This window comes from Bos grunniens, chromosome 2, assembly GCF_055505025.1.
Source record: "Bos grunniens cultivar Pamir isolate PY7600 chromosome 2, Bosgru_T2T1.0, whole genome shotgun sequence".
NCBI classification, from domain to species: domain Eukaryota; kingdom Metazoa; phylum Chordata; class Mammalia; order Artiodactyla; family Bovidae; genus Bos; species Bos grunniens.
This window is the reverse complement of record NC_141166.1, coordinates 24,162,402-24,181,721: the sequence shown is the minus strand read 5'-3', so window position 1 is coordinate 24,181,721 and position 19,320 is coordinate 24,162,402. Positions and strand designations below refer to the sequence as shown.

The 19,320-nt window shown below is 37.3% G+C and overlaps 1 protein-coding gene across 3 annotated transcripts in view; it reads right to left on the bottom strand.

Moving 5' to 3' along the window:
• CUL3 (cullin 3) overlaps positions 1–19,320 on the bottom strand; it is a 112,795-nt gene that overhangs the window by 37,425 nt on the left and 56,050 nt on the right. For all 3 annotated transcript variants that reach the window (XM_086365640.1, XM_086365645.1, XM_086365656.1), the window contains one exon: positions 14,875–14,988. In XM_086365640.1, coding sequence (XP_086221766.1) covers positions 14,875–14,988 — 114 coding nt within the window. The remainder of the gene's footprint in view (positions 1–14,874; positions 14,989–19,320) is intronic.

Below are 19,320 nucleotides of genomic sequence, written 5' to 3'. Positions count from 1 at the left end.
TGAATAGTATTCCACTGCATGGATATGCCACATTTAGTTTACCCATTTATCAGCTAATGGATATCTAGGGCTGTTTCAGTTTACCAGTTGTTTCCAGTCTCCTACAGGTAATGTTGCTATGCACACTTGGGTACAATTTTCTTGTAGGATGTATGCCTCCTTTTTTGTTTTTGGATAGATTTCTATGAGCAGAAGTATTGGTCACATGGAAATAGCCAAATTGCTTTCTAAAGTGGACATGTCAGTTACAGAATTCTTCTTAAGATGTCTGGCCCTACCATTAACTGCTGGTTTGATTCTGAGTAAATCATTTATCCACTCTGGTCCTGGGTAACACAAAGGGCTGGTAAAAATACTCTCTAAAACTCTGATTTCCTTTGAAGCTTAACTCTCTGATCAAGACTTAGCATATACTAGGGATCAAGACATGTATCACTATTACTTCTTTCCTTCTGTTATCAGTCTCCTCTGGCCTGGGTTTTTCCCCTCTCAATCCTAAACACAGTGATGCTATCATTCTATAACCATATGGCCTATGCTATGCTATGCTATGCTAAGTCACTTCAGTCGTGTCCGACTCTGTGCGACCCCATAGACGGCAGCCCACCAGGCTCCCCCGTCCCTGGGATTCTCCAGGCAAGAACACTGGAATGGGTTGCCATTTCCTTCTCCAAATGCAGGAAAGTGAAAAGTGAAAGTGAAGTCGCTCAGTCGTGTCTGACTCTTAGCGACCCCATGGATTGCAGCCTAACAGGCTCCTCCATCCATGGGATTTTCCAAGCAAGAGTACTGGAGTGGGGTGCCATTGCCCTCTCCGCATATGGCCTATAGAAACTGCTATCTTGAGTCTTCTGGCAAAAAGACAGAAAGGGAGCCTGGTGCAGCTAATAAGCTCTTCAGGTATACTGCATACAGAGACAAACAATGCTTCAGAGTAGGAGAAGCCAGGTATAATGGGACCACATGGCTAGGGTATTCAAGGAAATCACACAAAATTTACATCCATGGAAAATAACTGAGGACATGGGAAATACTGATGCTAAACCCTGTCTTTCAATGTGAGACTGTCAAGGTGTATATAATGATCATAATTAAATGACATAATATTAAGAAAACCTGTTAACCCTGAAATTTGACTATGGATACCAGAGAACTAACAAATAGAGAAGGAAAACCTGCAACCTTGAGTGTGGCTACTTAAAATGAGTAATACCAAATGGTCATTTATATTGTTTGGTACATGTGATTGATAGCCATCAAGCAAAGTAAAAGCTACACATGCACACATTTAGGTGTTTACATGTGTATGAACAATAACGCAGGCACACATTCACAATAAACTTGTGATCTGCACATGATAAATATTAAAATATTTGCTGAATGAACGTGCTAAATCTTTTTACTGTTTATTAAGCACTATCAGAAGGACTTCAGCCTGTGGGTACACAAGAGCATTTCATAACAGATTCTAATAGGAATCTTTGTTAAAAAAATAAATGGCTAACTTTATGTTAATACAGTATCTATTTAGCTGTAATCATTTAAATCACTGCAGGACTTTTTATTTTGTATATGTGTCTATGTGATATCTAATTTGACCAAAATGTAATTTGTATGAGTTCAACTTCAGTCAGTTATCTACTAGAGAGATAAGCACAGGTAGAAAGTTGGTGGTTGCTTCTATTTGACTTTTTAAAGCCAAAATAAATTCCTTTTTAAGGCATTTTGAATTCAAAAATGTTCTGAAAAATCCATGTTTCATCACTACAGAGATAAAACTACATTTAAAATCTCTATGGTTCCCTCTCGGGAACTGCTATTCCTAGGCTAAGCAAACCTTTTCCCCTTAACTGACAGCTTCATCGAGACACCTAATTCACCTCGATACCTAAATACCTAACTAATATATAAGAGGTCAAACTCAGAATGCAAAAGTATTCTCAGATGGTCCAAGACACACTATGCAAAAAGAAAATTTTTTAGGAAAGCTAAATCTATGCAAAGTCAAGAAATGACTGTGTAAGTGGGCTAAACAGTTTCATGGAGTCAGGGATAAATAAAAACAGTAACAAAAATTTGGTAATGAAGTTCAAAAAGTAACTCATACTATTTAATTTACCCACAATAAATGGTTTGGGAAATATTTTCAATCAACAGTCATCATGTCATGAAACAGCCAAGGAAAGAACAAATTATAAGTTCTTTCAGTATCATTCATATCTAGTCTCACCGAACAATGTTTTCTTGTAAGATTAAATGGGTACTCAGGGAGCAAATTCTAACCTTTGGGTAATATTCAAGTCTGAAAACTTAGTACTATAAATATATATACAACATTCCTTTGCCTCAATTATAAAATTTAGGGCAGATCTTCATCATTTTTTTGCTTCTAATTCCAGTAGTTCAGTACTTTCGGTAACAACACTAAGGAACTAGGAGCAGTTATGGTTTAGTACTCGTTTGTCTACACTTCCTGCTTGATCCCACTTATGACCAATGGCAGCTCTTTAGGCAAAGAGCACTTTTTGAATCTAAGTGTATAGCTCTGAAAGTTGGTTTATCAAGTACATTGCCAAGATGGTTAATAAAACTTAATTCTTCCCTCACTTTCACTCATTTTTCTTTCCCACATCTCAAGGCAAGATGACCTATAACTGCTTTATTTTTTTTACAAGAGAACAGAAAAATAGGAATGTAAATCAGGTTAAAAATCTTTATCAATACTAAATATTTATCCTACTCATATACTAGAGATAAATCCTGAAAAATTAGACTCATTTAAAAGAAAAGACACACACAAGAAAATACCGCTATAATAAGTAGCTACTGTAGGTTTGAACCTACTTTCCCAAATTTAATCACCAGGCAATCTTTTACCAACAAGTAATAAATTTAAGTGTTTTCAAAAACAGGGTTCACTTTCTAACCACAAGTTAAGATGGATTAACACAATGAAGATAGAAATAGAAAGTTTAAAAACAAAACAAAACCCCAGAAAAGCAACAAAAAGGTTCTATGGCAGAGTTTACAGTAGGGGTAAAAAAGTCTAATCAGAGCAACGGTTGAAGAAGTGTCCCAATATTTTTACAGAATGCTAGTGTCTGACTACATTGCTAAAAAGGCATCCATAAGATACGAAATAGTAAACTGCCCAGATTAATACTTCTGAATTTAACAGAAATGTTACTGGTTAATTCTGGATAAAGTGAATGAAAAAGCACAGGATACAGTGTCCAAAAACCTGGCTTGAAAACTTAGCTGCATAACTAAAGTTCAAAGTCATAATTTCCACCAATATAAAATGGGCCCCAATCTCCCTCTTGGGAACATGAAGGCCGTTTAAGGCTGTGCAGCTCCAAGAAATTCTATTATTTAAAAAAGTCTTTTTACTGAATGTTACAATATTACTTCTGTTTTATGTTTTGGTTTTTTGGCCATGAGGAGTGTAGGATCTTAGCCCCCTGAGGAGGGATGGAACCCACAGGTCCTGCATTGGAAAATGAAGTCTTAACCACTGGAACGACCAGGGAGGTCCCCAAGAAATTCTACTTTAAAATAATTCCCGTTCATCTCAAGAACTGTATCTTAGAATATGTGACAAAACAAACCCCTAGTCATGTTTCTCTAAAGCTATATAACTTGCACCGAATCACCAAATAAAAGCACTGTTTCCTACTGCAAAATTTCACCAATGTAATGGTGGGGAATAAAGCAACAACGCTAGAATACCGTCCCTATTAGAACCGTACCAATTTTAATAATGTGATTATAAGACTTTTAGAAAAGAAGACCTGTATCAGAGAAGCGATATCGTTCAGTGTTCATAAGCACAGATTTATGAGCCAGACAGGCTGTCTTGATCCTATCTCTACCATTTACTAGGTGTGACCTTAACATCTGTGTTTGTTTCTTCAATATAAAATAACACCTATCTCAAAAAGCTATTATCACGTACTTTCACTCTTTGTCTTGAAAGAATACCCTTTATAAAACAAACTCCTTTCACAATAACTATAAAAGTAAGCTACAATATTACCACCTCACAGCCATCAAGATAGTTACTATTAAAAAGGAATAATTATTCAAAAAGATACATGTACCCTAATGTTCACTGCAGCACTACACGGAAGCAACCTAGATGTCCACTGACAGATGAATGGATAAAGAAGACGTGGTACATATATACAAAAGAACATTGTTCAGCCATAAACCGGACTGAAATCGAGCCATCTGAAGGGATGTGGAAGAACCTAGCGGCTGTCATACAGAGTGAAGAAGTCAGAAAGAGAACAACAAATACTGTATATTAACACACATATATAGAATCTAGAATAACGACACTGATGAACCTATCTGCATGTAGAGCATGAACTTATAGACATAGCAGGTAAAGGAGAGGGTGGGATAATGAGAGTAGCACTGACACATGTACATTACCATGTGTAAAACAGATAGCTAGCAAGAAGTCATTATATAGCAGAGTTCAGCCCAGGAGGAAATATACTATGTATACATACAGCGGATTCACACTGCTGTACAGCAGAAATTAACACAATATTGTAAACCAGTTATACTGCAACTTTAAAATAAAAGGTAAAGAAAGGAAAAACAACAAGCACATAGTGAGAATACGGAGAAATCGGAATTCTTGAATATTGCTGGGAATGTAAAATTGTTCAGCTGCTATCGAAAAATAAGATGGTAGTTACTTAAAAATTAAGAATAGAATTATCATGTAATCCAGCAATTCTACTGTCTGGGTTTATACTCAAAAGATGGGTCTTAAAGAAATATTCTTACACTCCTATCCATAGCAGTGTTATTCAAAATAGCCAAAGGGTGGGAAAAAAATCCAAGAGACCATTGACTTGCGAATGGAAAAGCAACTGTAGCATATCCATATGACTGAGTATTACTCAGCCTTAAAAAGAAAGACAATTTTAAAAACTGACGTAACACATTTCACGTGTAAAACATTATGACTTCTGTATACACTACAACGTGCTCACCACAAGTTCAGTTTCACCATCTTGCCTTGCCCTCACTCCCCTTTCCCTCTGTTAACCACTAATTTGTTAAGGAAAGAAACTCAGACTCAGATTACAACATGGATGAAACTTCAGTTGCAAAAGGACAAATATTCTATGATTCCACTTTTAAGAGGTAGCTAGAGTGGACTAATTCATACAGTCAGAAAGTACAGTGGTGGAGACCAGGGGACTGAGGAATAGGGTGGGGGGGGATGGGGAGTTACCATTTAATGGGTATCAGTTTTGCAAGGTGAAATTCTAGAGATGAATGGAGGCAATGATAGCTGTGTAACAGTATGAATGTATTTAACATCATATGTATTTTAAAATAAAACAAACAAACAAATACTGTTTAAAAGCATCAAAGAGCACCAAAAGCCATCTGGATTTGCGGGACCAATGTTCTGGGAAAAAGGCAAGTTTACTGAGAAGAGTCCTACATTTGCCTTCACTCATTCCCTTGGGTCATCTGTTGTTCTCACAATACTTGGAGGCCAAGCAGAAAGTCACAGGTGGAATGGCTATCAAGTAGCCAAGGCTTCTGAGGCAAAAGTCTAAAGAAAAGAACCAAAGTTGTGCAAGCAAACTTCACTGAGACGTTTACTGACACATCATCTAAGCATGGATGAGACACCAAAACGCCAAACAGAAAGCAGCGCAGGGAGACTAAGAGCTGAACAGAGACTGCCAGAAGACCTGCGGTGGGGTCAAGTCAGTGTTATCTTAAGGCGCACTAATGTGGAGACCAAACCATAAACAATCAGGCTTCTGACTGAGACCCCAGAAGGGATGGTCTGAAGAAAACAAAAAGGCAAACTAAAAACAGATCAACCTTAACAAAGCCTAAAAGCCAGTTTCATCTAGATTATGGTGATCTGCCCATACTGTGCCTGTCTGCCAGAAGAAAACTGCATTTCCTAAGAAGGAAGGTTATCATCACTCAGGGCCTCCACAAATTTTCATATACAATGTTGGAAAAGTTACCAGGCACAACAAAACAAACACCCCAGGATCCAATGTCTAAAAACTAAGAGGAAAAGGCCCCCGGAAGTCAAAGTATTCTATACTCAAACTATCCAGAAGTGTTTAAGAACAAACCAACGACAAACAAATTTAAGTAAACTGTAAATCAAGGGTCTGTGTTGTAATCTCTAAATCCCTAAAATGATAATAATAAAAGCATATATAAATAATAGCTAATGGGGGAAGGGGGTATAGTAATAAAACATACTTGACTCACCTAAAAGAAGTAAAGAAAACTGAAAGAAAAAAATCAATAAAGAACAGATGAGACAAACAGAAAAAAGAAAACCACAGCAGGATGGCAAACATAAACCCCAATGTGTCAGTAATCACATTAAACATAAAAGAACTACATGCTTCATTTTAAAAACAAAGATAATCAGATGGGGTTAAAAAGCATGTTACTATTTGGTACTTACAAGTGACACACCTTAAATATAAGCAGACAAAAAGGTGAAAAGCAAACAGTTGGATGAAGTTTGCTATGAAAACATTAATTATAAGAAAGCTCATACTAATACTAGACAAAGTAGTCTTTTAGCAGGAAGTATTACTAAAGATAAAGAAGGATATAATCCTAAATTTATATTCACTGTATAACAAAACTTAAAAATATATAACCTAAAAGGAGAAATAAGACCCAAATCAAATCTGAAGATTTTAATATTTCTTGGTAGTTGATAGAACAGGCAGACAAAAAAATTAGTAAAGATGGGTAAGATCTGAACTTGATTAGTAAATCTGACCAATTGATATATACACAACACTTTCTCCAACAACTGCAGATTGAAAAACTGAAACCAACTGAAATTAAAAACTTCTCTTCAAAGACACCATTAGGAAAAAAGATAACTAGAATGAAAGACAATATCTCACAATACATTTATTATTTGATGAAGTATTTTTATCCAGAACATACAAAGAACTCTCTCAAATTTTTTAAAAAATCAGAAAACCCACATTAAAAAAAATGGGCAAATGTGTAGTTTAATTTGTTATACACAAGTGTTCATCATTCAGTCATCTCCGACTCTTTGTGACCCTATGGACTGTAGCCCGCCAGGCTCCTCTGTCCATGGGATTCTCCAGGCAAGGATACTGGAGTGGGTTGCCATTTCCTTCTCCCTGTTATAAATTGTTTTTAAAAAAATTAAAAGGGGACTTTTGAATTAGTGGTTAGAATAACTGCTGTAACTGCTACAGTATCTAATATTTTTGCTGAGTTTCTAAGTATTCTAATAATAATGGTTTTAAATAACTTCTGATGACAATTTTTGTCTAAATCCTTAGAAAATCACTTCTTTAATGAGAATTTTACCATCAGATTCAAAATTTAAAAATGAGAAAACAGTGCTAAAATTTCTAATATGCTTTCTTAGCTTACACTTGGATCATTGATAAAAATCACTTTTCTTAAATTATAGGCTTGGGAAAACAGGATTATCTACCCAAATGCGATGTCCACATCATAAAACTGCCCAATGACAGAAGAAATTGGAAAAAGAAACCCAGTTGTTTAGAATAGTGTTTGACATATAATACACATTCACAGCATACCTGCTGAGTGAATTTATCCACATAAGCAACAAAGGTGAATAAATGTTAGCTCAACTCTGTGTAAATAAATTATCATAAACATATAAGTGTGTGTGTATGTGTCAGTGTGTGTGAGTGTGAAGTCTCCTTTATTGACAAAGTTTCATCTTCCTTTCCTACACCAAGGTATCTGTGCTCTATGAGTGCACCTCCACAGGACCTACCCATGATGGATTAACCTGCTTGCAACCCACTCCTGTGTTCTTGCCTGGAGAATCCCAGGGACCGGCAAGCCTGGTGGGCTGCCGTCTATGGGGTTGCAGAGAGTCGGACACGAATGCAGCGACGCAGCAACAGCAGCAGCAGCAGTAGCAGTAGCAGCAACAGCAGCAGCCTCCCTCCCTAAACTCAATGTCATGGATTGCTACATCATCACTGCACACACAAAAAAACAGTTCACAGGGCATAAGTAATCAAAAGTGTTTATGGTTCTGTTAATTTGCTGAAAGGGGAACTTAAATGGATGGCAAGGAAGGAAATCCAAACTATCAAGCCCAATATGCTTAACCTTTACAGTACTTATGATGTTGCCCTGGTTTTATTTTACATAAATGCCCAGTACTCGGCTTCTGAACTAACCATAAAAAGACACCAAGGTATTATACTATCAGTCACAAATGCAAAAACTAGAGCACATATGGGGAGCCCGTCTTGTACAGGCCCTTCTTGCAAAAGGAGTGAGTTAAAGAAAAAAAAAAATTAAAAAGTGTGAAGCTTAACAGCCCAAAAGCCACATCCTATTTTCCTCTAAGATATCATTTTGAAAGCAGAGAAAGTACCAAGAAGACTTTAAACAACCTATCTGTGCTCCTCTAGAATACAGCTGTTTTCAAACTTTTCTCAGTGCTCAATCTAGAATACAGTAAAGAAGAAATATTTTTTTGGATCTAAAAAGTACCAAAATCTACAAAAGAAAATGCAGACTCTCAAATTCTGTGATCTCCATGTTCTCATCCTATCTTCTGGTATCCAAGGACATACAAATCCTTGGTAGCTTTAGCAAACAGCTTATATTATCTCTCAACTTGGTTCCTTGATATCACCTCTGATAACTGTAATTTTCATAATAATGACCAATTTGACACACTCCTTACAGATGCCTAAATTTTCATCTCCCATCTTATCAGGAATCCCTTCATCCACATATTGAGATGGACAGACTTTCAGCTTCATCATTATAAGACCTCAAATATCTCTTGTATTAAAGGTCCTCTTTTTCCTCCCACCTCTCCCTGTGTACATTTCAACAGCTCCTCACTTCAACTAGAACTTCATGTCTACTGATCTCTAACATGGAACACTTGTTTCCTGGGAACTTGTGATTCAATTGCCCGCTTCTTAAAATAGCACAGATTGACAACCAACAATTTTAACAATGCTACGATCTTAGAATTATTCCCCGTACCCAATAAGCCAAATTGAATTCGTAGGTTTTCCTTAGCTTTTGAATATTCTTCTCTGAGATTGCTAAGTCCCTCCAAAGAAAGTATGAAGGCTACTGACTGCCGTCACTATACAAACTTTGTGCCAACTTACTTAAATTATCCCCTCACAATTACAGATGACCCACTTAGGTGGCTGACCCAGCACAGGGGATATTCCAAACCTCCCTGTGTGTTAGTTTCCTATTGTTGCGGAACAAATGACCAGCTTCAGTACCTCGTTTACTCTGTAACAGTTCCAGAGTTGACAAGACTGAAAACAGTTTCACTAGAAGAGATTATGATGTTAGTAGCACTGGTTCTTTCTGGAAGCTCTGAGGAGTTTCACTTCCCTGTCTCTTTCAATCTCTAGTGGTCACCTGTATTCCTGGACTATAGCCCCTCTATCTTCAAAGCGCATCAATCCAATCTCTGTGTCTGCCATACTGCCTTCTCTTACTCTGACCCTCCTGCAACTCTCTTATAAAGACCCTGCAGCAGGATAACCTAAGACAACTATCATCTCATGATCCTCAACCTCACCACCTCTGCAAAGTTCCTTCTGCTGAATATGGTGACAACCTCTAGGTTCCAGAGATTAGTCGTGGGCGTATCTGGGAGTCCATTACTCAGCCTACCACATTCCTCAGCACCTCACATGATTCTGCGACCAGTAACGACTGTCGCATGCTCTACTTTATTAAGGAGACCATCCTCGCTTCTCTCCTCTTCACAAAGTTCTTCCTACATTCTACTTCACCTCTTTACCCATCCTAATGACTTTCCTAATAGCTCAAAGAAGCAGTGATCCATTTTTAACCTGGGTCAACTCTCCCCCCATGACTTTGAATTTATAGCTTCTAGTCTTTAAGGATAACCTCAACAGAACTGTATCTTTATTATTTGTAAAAATGACTGGGAATATAGATAAATAAGTAAAAATATGAAAGTATCTTGGAAAATCATCACAAAGTTTTATGCAGAAAATTCTATTAACCTTCCACACAATAGGAAATGCTTTTCTATTTCTTTTGAAATGAATTCTAATTGCTCCAAAGCAACCTACAGAATGCCATCCATATAATAGCTATTTTATAGTTTACAGGGGGAGAAATGCATGAATATTAATATATCTGTGGATTATTTTGATAATTAAAGCTATTATATAACCTATAACAAATTTTCTTCATAAAATTACAAAACTTAAAAGATAACATACTAAGTAGCCCCAAACCAATCTTAGAAGTTTAACATGTTAACTTTTCTTAAAGAAAAGGATGAATTAAAAATAAAGCAGATTACAAACTCCAATGTTTTCAGGGACAAAACAGGTAAATTAAGTCTCAAATGTTAGAAAAAGTATAGTGGCAGAATCACATGTTCCATTTTGAGATATGTGTACACTTTTCTTTCCAGAACGCTGAACCTGCCAACAAAGTGTTCAGGGACAAATTTTGACCAATAGCTGCCTCCATGTAACCTGTGATTCCATTTTCACTTTCAAGAGCCAGTGTTTCCCACGTTATCTATACACTGAGGCTGGTGCAGGGCATTTTAGATACAGACATCTCCCTGTCAGAGTAAAAGTCAGCTAGCTGAGGAGGAGGAAGGTGGAAGACAGTGCAGCATCTTCTCTTCTCCCATGAGCCTAAGTTCTAATATTCCAACAATCAGAGCCAGTCTTCACAGGAAGAAGAAATCTGCCTAGGTATATGTCTTATCTAGCAGGTAAAGTGATCTGATAAGTCTGGAATGAGGGTAAAAAGCTTCATAGAAAATAACGGGGATGTCAATATAAAAAAATTGGGGGGGAGGAGAGGAGTTTTGGGAAAATTAGAAGAATTTATCTTGACTGAAGCTCTGGTTACACATGTGCATACATGTGTCAAAAATAACTTTGTACACTTTAGTTCTGCACATTTCAATGTTAACTGAAATTAATTATACTTTAATTTTAAAAAAACTTATTTAGTTAAGCCCAGAATACTACACATAAAAAGGCAAAACGAAGAGAATGAAAGATGAAAGAATTATACCTATGGAATATGAAAATACATTATCAACACTTTAACCTCTTTCTAAATCTAAAATTTTGCATTTTTTAATAAGCATTTTGAAAAAAATGCACCATCTATTAAAACACAACGTGTATAGTAATTCTAAGATGTAGTGAGTGCCCAGGTTGTGCAGGAGGCTGTGCTAGGTGTTGGAGACAGAGCCGTGATACAAACACTGTCCCGTCCCCACCCCTCCCAGTCCAGTCTAGTGAGGAACTGAGGCTTTAAGCACTTGTTAGTAATGATAAATACTACAAAGGGAGTAGCGCTAGGTACAATGAGAGCAGCTGGGGCCACGGGCAGTACAAAGCATGGAGCAAGGAAAGCTTACCAGAAATCTAAGCAAAGTCTTAAAGGATAAGAAGAAACACATGACAAAAGAGAGGAAACATTCTGGAAACACTTCCCGACAACACAGGTATGAAAATTCCAAGATGAGAGAGAAGGATAAGAGAGAATCATGCACTTTAAAGTAATAATTCTAGGAACCATGTGAAAAAGAAGAGAGGAGAGCATGGTTAATGTTCTATGACTAGCTACTGAGAAATCAAAGTGCTCTGGTCTTGAGTGGCAGATATGAAAATAGAGAAATTACACATTCTAGAAATATATGATGTGGGAAAAAAGGGAGAAGAAACTGACAAAATAATTCCCAGGTTCCTGTCATGACCAAATGGAATAACACTGATTATGAGCTCACTTGGAAATGCCAAGTTTGAACTATCTTTAGACAGTGAAGGGAGCCACCAGCTAGATCAATGAATTTATAAGTCTGAATCTCAGAGCATGAGACTGGAGAGACAAGGTGAGAATCATTTACACAAAGGCACTACAGAGAGTCAAGGTAAGTAAAAACCATGTACCAGGAGAGGGAAGCCTAGGGTAAGCCCCAAGAAAGGCTCTATTTTAAGGGGCAAGAAGAGAAAGAAGAGTGACTGAGAAGAAACAGTCAGAAAGGCCAGAGGTATACCAAGGGAGTACTTGATGACAGAAATTAAGCACTCAACCATGCCAGAATAATAGTACTCAAGTGTGCCAATGCTGCTGGGAAATCAAGGCAAGTGAGGATTAGCAGTGCGCTTTGTTTTCAGAGATGTGCAAACATGGTGATCCTAGTAGGAGCAAGACAGAACAGAAGAGCTGAGGTAGAAGCGTGACTGAAACATACTCAAAATGAATGGTGGTGGTTTAGTCGCTAAGTCGTATCTGACTCTTGCGACCCCATGGACTTGCCCACTAGGCTCCCCTGTGCATGGGATTTCCCAGGGAAGAATACTGGAGTGGTTTGCCATTTCTTGTTCCAGGGGATCTTTTCGACTCAGGGATCGAATCTGGGTCTCCTACCTTGCAGGCAGATTCAAACCGATGAGAAAAGAGAGAAGCAAGTGTCAACACTTCCTATGAGACATTTAGCTGTGAATAGCAATGGGAGATCCTGGGTGGCAGTGGAGGGGGTCCAAGAGAAAATTTAGTGGGATACTATTCTGAGAAGGGGGAGAAAATAGAGGAAAACTTGCAGACTCAGAGGCAAGAGATGAATACAGCTTCTACCTGATGCTTTCTCTTTCTCTAAAAGGCAGATGAGATTGTTTATTAAGAGTAAGGGGACCAGCAGGATAGCAGGAGGCTTGAAGAGAAAGAATTGTTTCAAAATGGTAGAATGAGCTGACTAGAGACTTCTGGGCAGTGTGGAAGGTTGATAGAGGACGTTCACGAAAATGGACACATAGTATGAGGTTTCCCAAGTGGGGTTTCTACCAGCAGAAGCCCAGGGAAGGCAAGTGGCTGGGTTTATCCAGGGCTGTTACACTACTAGATGGATTCGATGAAAAGATGAAGGGAAATATTACTACCAATTTTTACTGAACACAATACTGCAGTCCAGGCCATATAAATGCTTCACATGAAGGGCTCCTTTAAGCCTCACGGCTACTCTACCCATGAGTACAATATTATTTTCATTTTATAAATGAAGCTAAGGAATAATAATTAGTTCCCTGATTATCATAATTAGCTCCCTGACTACAGTCACGTAACAGCTAGGATTCAAAGTGTGAGATTTCTTTTGTGCCCCCACCAACAAAAAATGTGGTGTGTGTGCTGAAATAAAATAGAAATTCTAAAAAATCACAGGGTATAAAGAGTAAGTATATATTATTTCAAAATACTCATCAATAGAGCAATGGACTATAAAATCACAAGTGATTTTCTATCTCAGTGTCTGTGTTGAAACTCAAAGACTCAACAAACTGGAACTTAAAAAAGACAGTAGTAAGCGAAGTCATTTCACATTTAAATCCTAAACATTATAATATGTTTTCACAGGCTACCTCATTTACCTCAAAATGTCTACACTGCGATCACTATTGTGAAAAGGAAAATGAGGCTCAGAAAGGCTAAATAATCTGCTAAACCTTTTCCCAAAACCCTGAAAAATGAAGTAGCCCCTCTTTGATGCTCTTGCCAATCAGTTCAGTTCAGTCACTCAGTCATGTCCCCACTCTTTGTGACCCCATGGACTGCAGCACTCCAGGCCTCCCTGTCCATCACCAACCCCCAGAGCTTACTCAAACTCACGTCCATAGCATCAGTGATGCCATCCAACCACCTCATCCTCTGCCACCCCTTCTCCTCCAGCATTCAACCTTTCCCAGCATCACAAATCCTGGGGTAAAAGGACTGATTGAATTCACTCAGCAGAACAAAAAACTTTATAGTTCTTTGATCTCACTGGAAATTCTTTTCAAAGACTGCCTCATTCTACCAAGTAAAGAAACTAGGATCCACTCTCACCATTACAACTAATAATCAAAAACTAAAGAAACTGAAAATAAAAATTCCAAAGCAGAGAGTAAAATCTTAGAAGAAAATCATTAAGTCCAATTCCCAAACATAAGTTCAATTCCCAAGCATAAACACTGAAGAAACAAGTTATTGGGCTTGGTGACTCTGCAGACACAATAATTAAGCTTGACGAATCTTTAATAATTGTATTAAAAAAAAAACCTGACAGTTTTTAATCTCCTTGAAAGCTATTAAACAGTCTAGCTCAAGTCAATGTTTTCCTAATTGTTCTGATCAACAACGTATTTTTTTTTGAATGATAAAAACAAAAAAGTTATACGTGAAAAAGGGAATACATATCTGAAGAATATATATACACATATATGTGTGTGTGTATGTGTGTGTACATGTACACATATACACACACATCCCTAGAGGAGAAAATGGCAACTCACTCTAGTATTCTTGCCTGGGCAATTCCATGGACAGAGGAGCCTGGGAGGGCTACAGTCCATGGGGTCACAAAGGGTAGGACACAACTGAGCACACACACATACCACTGGGAGAGACAGATGGCAACTATTAAGAGTACAGTTATTACAAAAAAAGTTGCATTAATACGGTAACTGAAAACATAAGGACATTAGGGTTTAAAAATCTGCAAGAGAATATTTAGCTTTCATTTCTCATGTTGTCACTCAACTCCCCTTACTCAGAGATGGGCTTTTCAGTATTTCCCATATTGAAGCGTAAGTGCTTGATTACATCTTTTCCTTTCTAATCCTTAAGTATACGAACTAAGATTTTATTCATATAAGCTAAAGTTGCCCTTATGACATAAATGGTATTAAAAAAAAGAAGAAAAGTTTCCCACACCGAGTTGCACAATCTAACTAAATGTGACAGAAATAAAGACAATGTGTTTTGAAATGCTTAACTTAAAAACAACAAAGCTCTACTTACCATATACATTAGTATGTCTCTAATCATCACCATAGCTGTCTGATGATCATTCCAAGCTTGATTTAGCGTTTGAAGAAAGTTGTTATTCAATGAATTTAGTACATCTTCTCGCACCTATTAACAGAAGGGTTCATTACAGTTTGTTTATACACCTAACGCACACTCATATGTATACGTGCACATTATCTGTTCAACAAAATAATGAAGTGAAATCTTCGATTTTAAATCAAAGAAACATGTTACAGACCAGTAGAAATATTTTAAGCTATAATATAACCTATATACAGATAACTAACAAAACATGTTTTGTACAGTCCAGACAGGTTTCTTGACCTCCAGAATCATAAAGCAATCTCCTGGGCATTTCTCAACCCTCCAATGATGTAACTTGTCAGCATAAAATCCTAAAGACTTACAAAAGAACTACAAAGGTGCCACAGAACTGGTCCCAGGCTCTATCGCTCCAGTTAAACCTTCTACTACACTACCCCTCCCCCATCTTTGAAAAATGGTCAATTAACACTGACTTTGGAGTCAAACTACCTGGGCTTGAATCCCAGTTTCCTGATTAGGAGTGCAACCTTGGGTAAATTATTTCATCTCCGTGCTTCAGCTGCCTCATATCTAAAACAGTATCCATTTTATAGGACTGTTTTAAGGACTGAATTACCACTTGAAATACACATAAGACAGTGCCTAACACTCAGCAAACACTCAACAAGCATAAAATACATTAACTTAATGTACTCCAGCTACCACAAAGCTGCATACTGCAAATGTGCTCTGCCATCTCCTCTGCTTAGTTCACACAGCTCACTCCCCTCCTTTTCTTCTACTGAAGTTTAACCTCCACAAAAAGGTCTTTCCTGACTATCCTATTTTAATAACAATACCTCTACTTCTTCACTCTGCACTTTATTTTTCCTCACAGTATTTGTCACTAATTACCAGTATATTACATATTTATCTCTTTACTATTGCTCCATTGCAGCAGGGATTTTCTCTTCTCCGTGTGTACCTCCCACATCTACAACAGTGCCTGGCATATAAAAGACCCTTTATTTCATACCCACCCTCCAATACCATGATTCACCTCCAACAAGGTATGTTCTTTCACCATTTCCGCCTTTGCATAAAGTTCCTTCCAGTCTGAAATACCCTTTAAAGGCAATTCTGATAAGAATTCAGGAATTTTTTTCCACAATCCACAAGTATATTCACACCTTCTCCAGTAACAGGTTACTGCCCATTACTTCTTCCTGCTATGTTATCAGTTCAATGGAAAAATTCTTTGACTAGGAAACAGAATCTAGACTCTGGTTTTGGCTTCGTCATGAAGTACTGCATCTGTCCTCTAAGTTCCTATGACACTTTGGGACTATTAATGCCAGTTTTTCAAATCCAACCAATCTTCCACGGTCCACCTCAACTCTCAGTAACTCCAGCCTAAAGAGACATATATTTTTTTTTTAATCTCTAAACATTCTTCACCACAGATAATCTACAGCAATGGTTTAACTTTTTCAGGCTGGAAGAATCTGAAGGCACAGTACTTTCTGACACCTAAAACCCAAATTATAAACACATGTAAATCAAATGTCATTGTGTATTAGAACTAGAATAAAGTGATTTTAAGTGCCAAAGATTAAAACACACACACGTTATTCTGAATACATGGGAGAGAAAGCTGAATCTGAGAAAACTGTAATTTATTTTTTCTTACATGTAGAGGAAAAATAGTGGGAGATTTTTACTGGTGGGACAATTAATCTCTTCTACCAAACATACAATATGAAAACCACTAGTCTATACCACATAATTCAAAATTTCATTATATACTCTTGTTCACAAGACTCAGCTACTTGACTTTAAATATATCACTAAGAGATTACTCTATAAATATGTTGACAATATTAAAAGTGATAAACACCCATGTCAGCTGACAGTACTATGTTAAACATTTTCATGCAAAGTGGTAAAACATCATATTTCAAGTAATTAAGTCTACCACACATCATATGCAAGCTCCCATATGCTAAACAAATAAAAAAAACCCAGCAAGCTGAAAATGTACCTATTTACAAAATTCTTCATCAAGCTTCATATTCTTTCACTGACCCTCTAAACTCTGAGTAGCAATTAAATTAAAATCATGACAATACTAGAGAAACTGTATTAGACATTCTAAACACTGGAAAATCTAGAAATTAATCATTTGAAAGGATTTAAGTGAAAATATTCCCTTTCTTATAAAATCAAGTTATATGTTAACTCTATTTATAAAGTCATTCTGATTTTGGAATGCAAAAACATGTTTGGTATATTTGCTGAATAAATGAAAAATTTACCTATTAAATTTAAAAGTTATAAAATAACGCATGTTTTCTAAAACCACTAATTTATACACTAAAAATATTATCAGCAAGTATAAGATACTGCCTTTCAACAACATTAAAATGTAACCAACTAGCACAGTGTGTCAGAAATAATAACACTGCTTTATTTGCATTATACTTCAAAAAATTATCCTGACAAATCAGTAATAGTGAATTCTACTTAGCAGAAAGGAAGTTGCTATTAAGAGTTAATTTTGTTAATACTTATTTTTGAATGATCACACACAGAGATGACTAAAAGATGAAAGATAAATGCCCTTAAATATACTTGCTGCAATCATCTCTTATTCAGATCACTCTATGATCAAGAAATTGTTCCTTTAAAACTGTTTCAGAAAAGGATCTTTGTACTGATACATGAAAAGTGAAAGATTATTTGTCCAAACTTACAATAAAATGGTAGAAGGAGATGAAAATTTAATGTTTATGAAGATCAAAACAGGCTTTTTCAAGACTAAGCTGGCATATAAAGCAAAATACACATAAAGTGACAAAAGATTTAACCTTTATCTTACAAATTATTAACATAACAATACAGAAAGTTTAAAACAGAAAGTGGGGGATATGTAACATTATCAATCTCACACCCTACCAAAACCATAGTTAGTTTTTGCACTAGCAAAGGCAAAGGGGAAGAAGAACCCTGAAATAAAGGTGGTACCAGAACCAAAGGGTCCTACCAATCATATTGTGACCCGATCCATTACTTAAAAAATCTATATGAACATTATGCAGATGAAAAGCTGTAATGTGAAGAATGAAATGATGAACAAGTTTAATAAGATCATGGAAGCTGAGAGCAGGATGATGCACCAGCTGTGACAAGAGCCTAAAGTAGTAGCTGAAAACTGATGACTTTGCAAAGCATCTAGCCTTGCAAAGGAGAAAGCAAGACACAGTAATTTAAAACAATAGATCATAAACCTGGCAAAGAGACAGAATCCCATAGAGACTAAGAGATTTCAATCAAGAAAATGAAAAGATAAGACAGACTGGAAGAAAATATTTACAAAAGACACATACACCTGATTCGATTCAATTCAGTCACTCAGTCAAGTCCTACTCTTTGCAACCCCGTGAACCGAAGCACATCAGGCCTCCCTGTCCATCACCAACTTCCGGAGTCCAGCCAAACCCATGTTCATTGAGTCGGTGATGCCATCCAACCATCTCATCCTCTGTCATCCCCTTCTCCTCCTGCCTTCAATCTTTCCCAGCATCAGGGTCTTTTCAAATGAGTCAGCTCTTCGCATGAGGTGGCCAAAGTATTGGAGTTTCAGCTTTAGCATCATTCCTTTCAAAGAAATCCCAGGACTGATCTCCTTTAGAATGGACTGGTTGGATCTCCTTGCAGTCCAAGGGACTCTCAAGAGTCTTCTCCAACACCACAGTTCAAAAGCATCAATTCTTCGGCACTCAGCTTTCTTTATAGTCCAACTCTCACAGCCATACACAACCACTGGAAAAAACCATAGCCTTGACTAGACAGACCTTTGTTGGCAAAGTAATGTCTCTGCTTTTTAATATGCTATCTAGGTTGGTCAATAGATAGGGAAACAGAGGAAACAGTGTCAGACTTTATTTTTCTGGGCTCCAAAATCACTGCAGATGGTGACTGCAGCCATGAAATTAAAAGACACTTACTCCTTGGAAGGAAAATTATGACCAACCTAGATAGCATATTCAAAAGCAGAGCCATTACTTTGCCAACAAAGGTCCGTCTAGTCAAGGCTATAGTTTTTCCAGTGGTCATGTATGGATATGAGAGTTGGACTGTGAAGAAGGCTGAGTGCCGAAGAACTGATTCTTTTGAACTGTGGTGTTGGAGAAGACTCCTGAGAGTCCCTTCGCCTGCAAGGAGATCCAACCAGTTCCATTCTGAAGGAGATCAGCCCTGGGATTTCTTTGGAAGAAATGATGCTAAAGCTGAAACTCCAGTACTTTGGCCACCTCACGCGAAGAGTTGACTCACTGGAAAAGACTCTGATGCTGGGAGGGACTGGGGGCAGGAGGAGAAGGGGACGTCAAAGGATGAGATGGTTGGACGGCA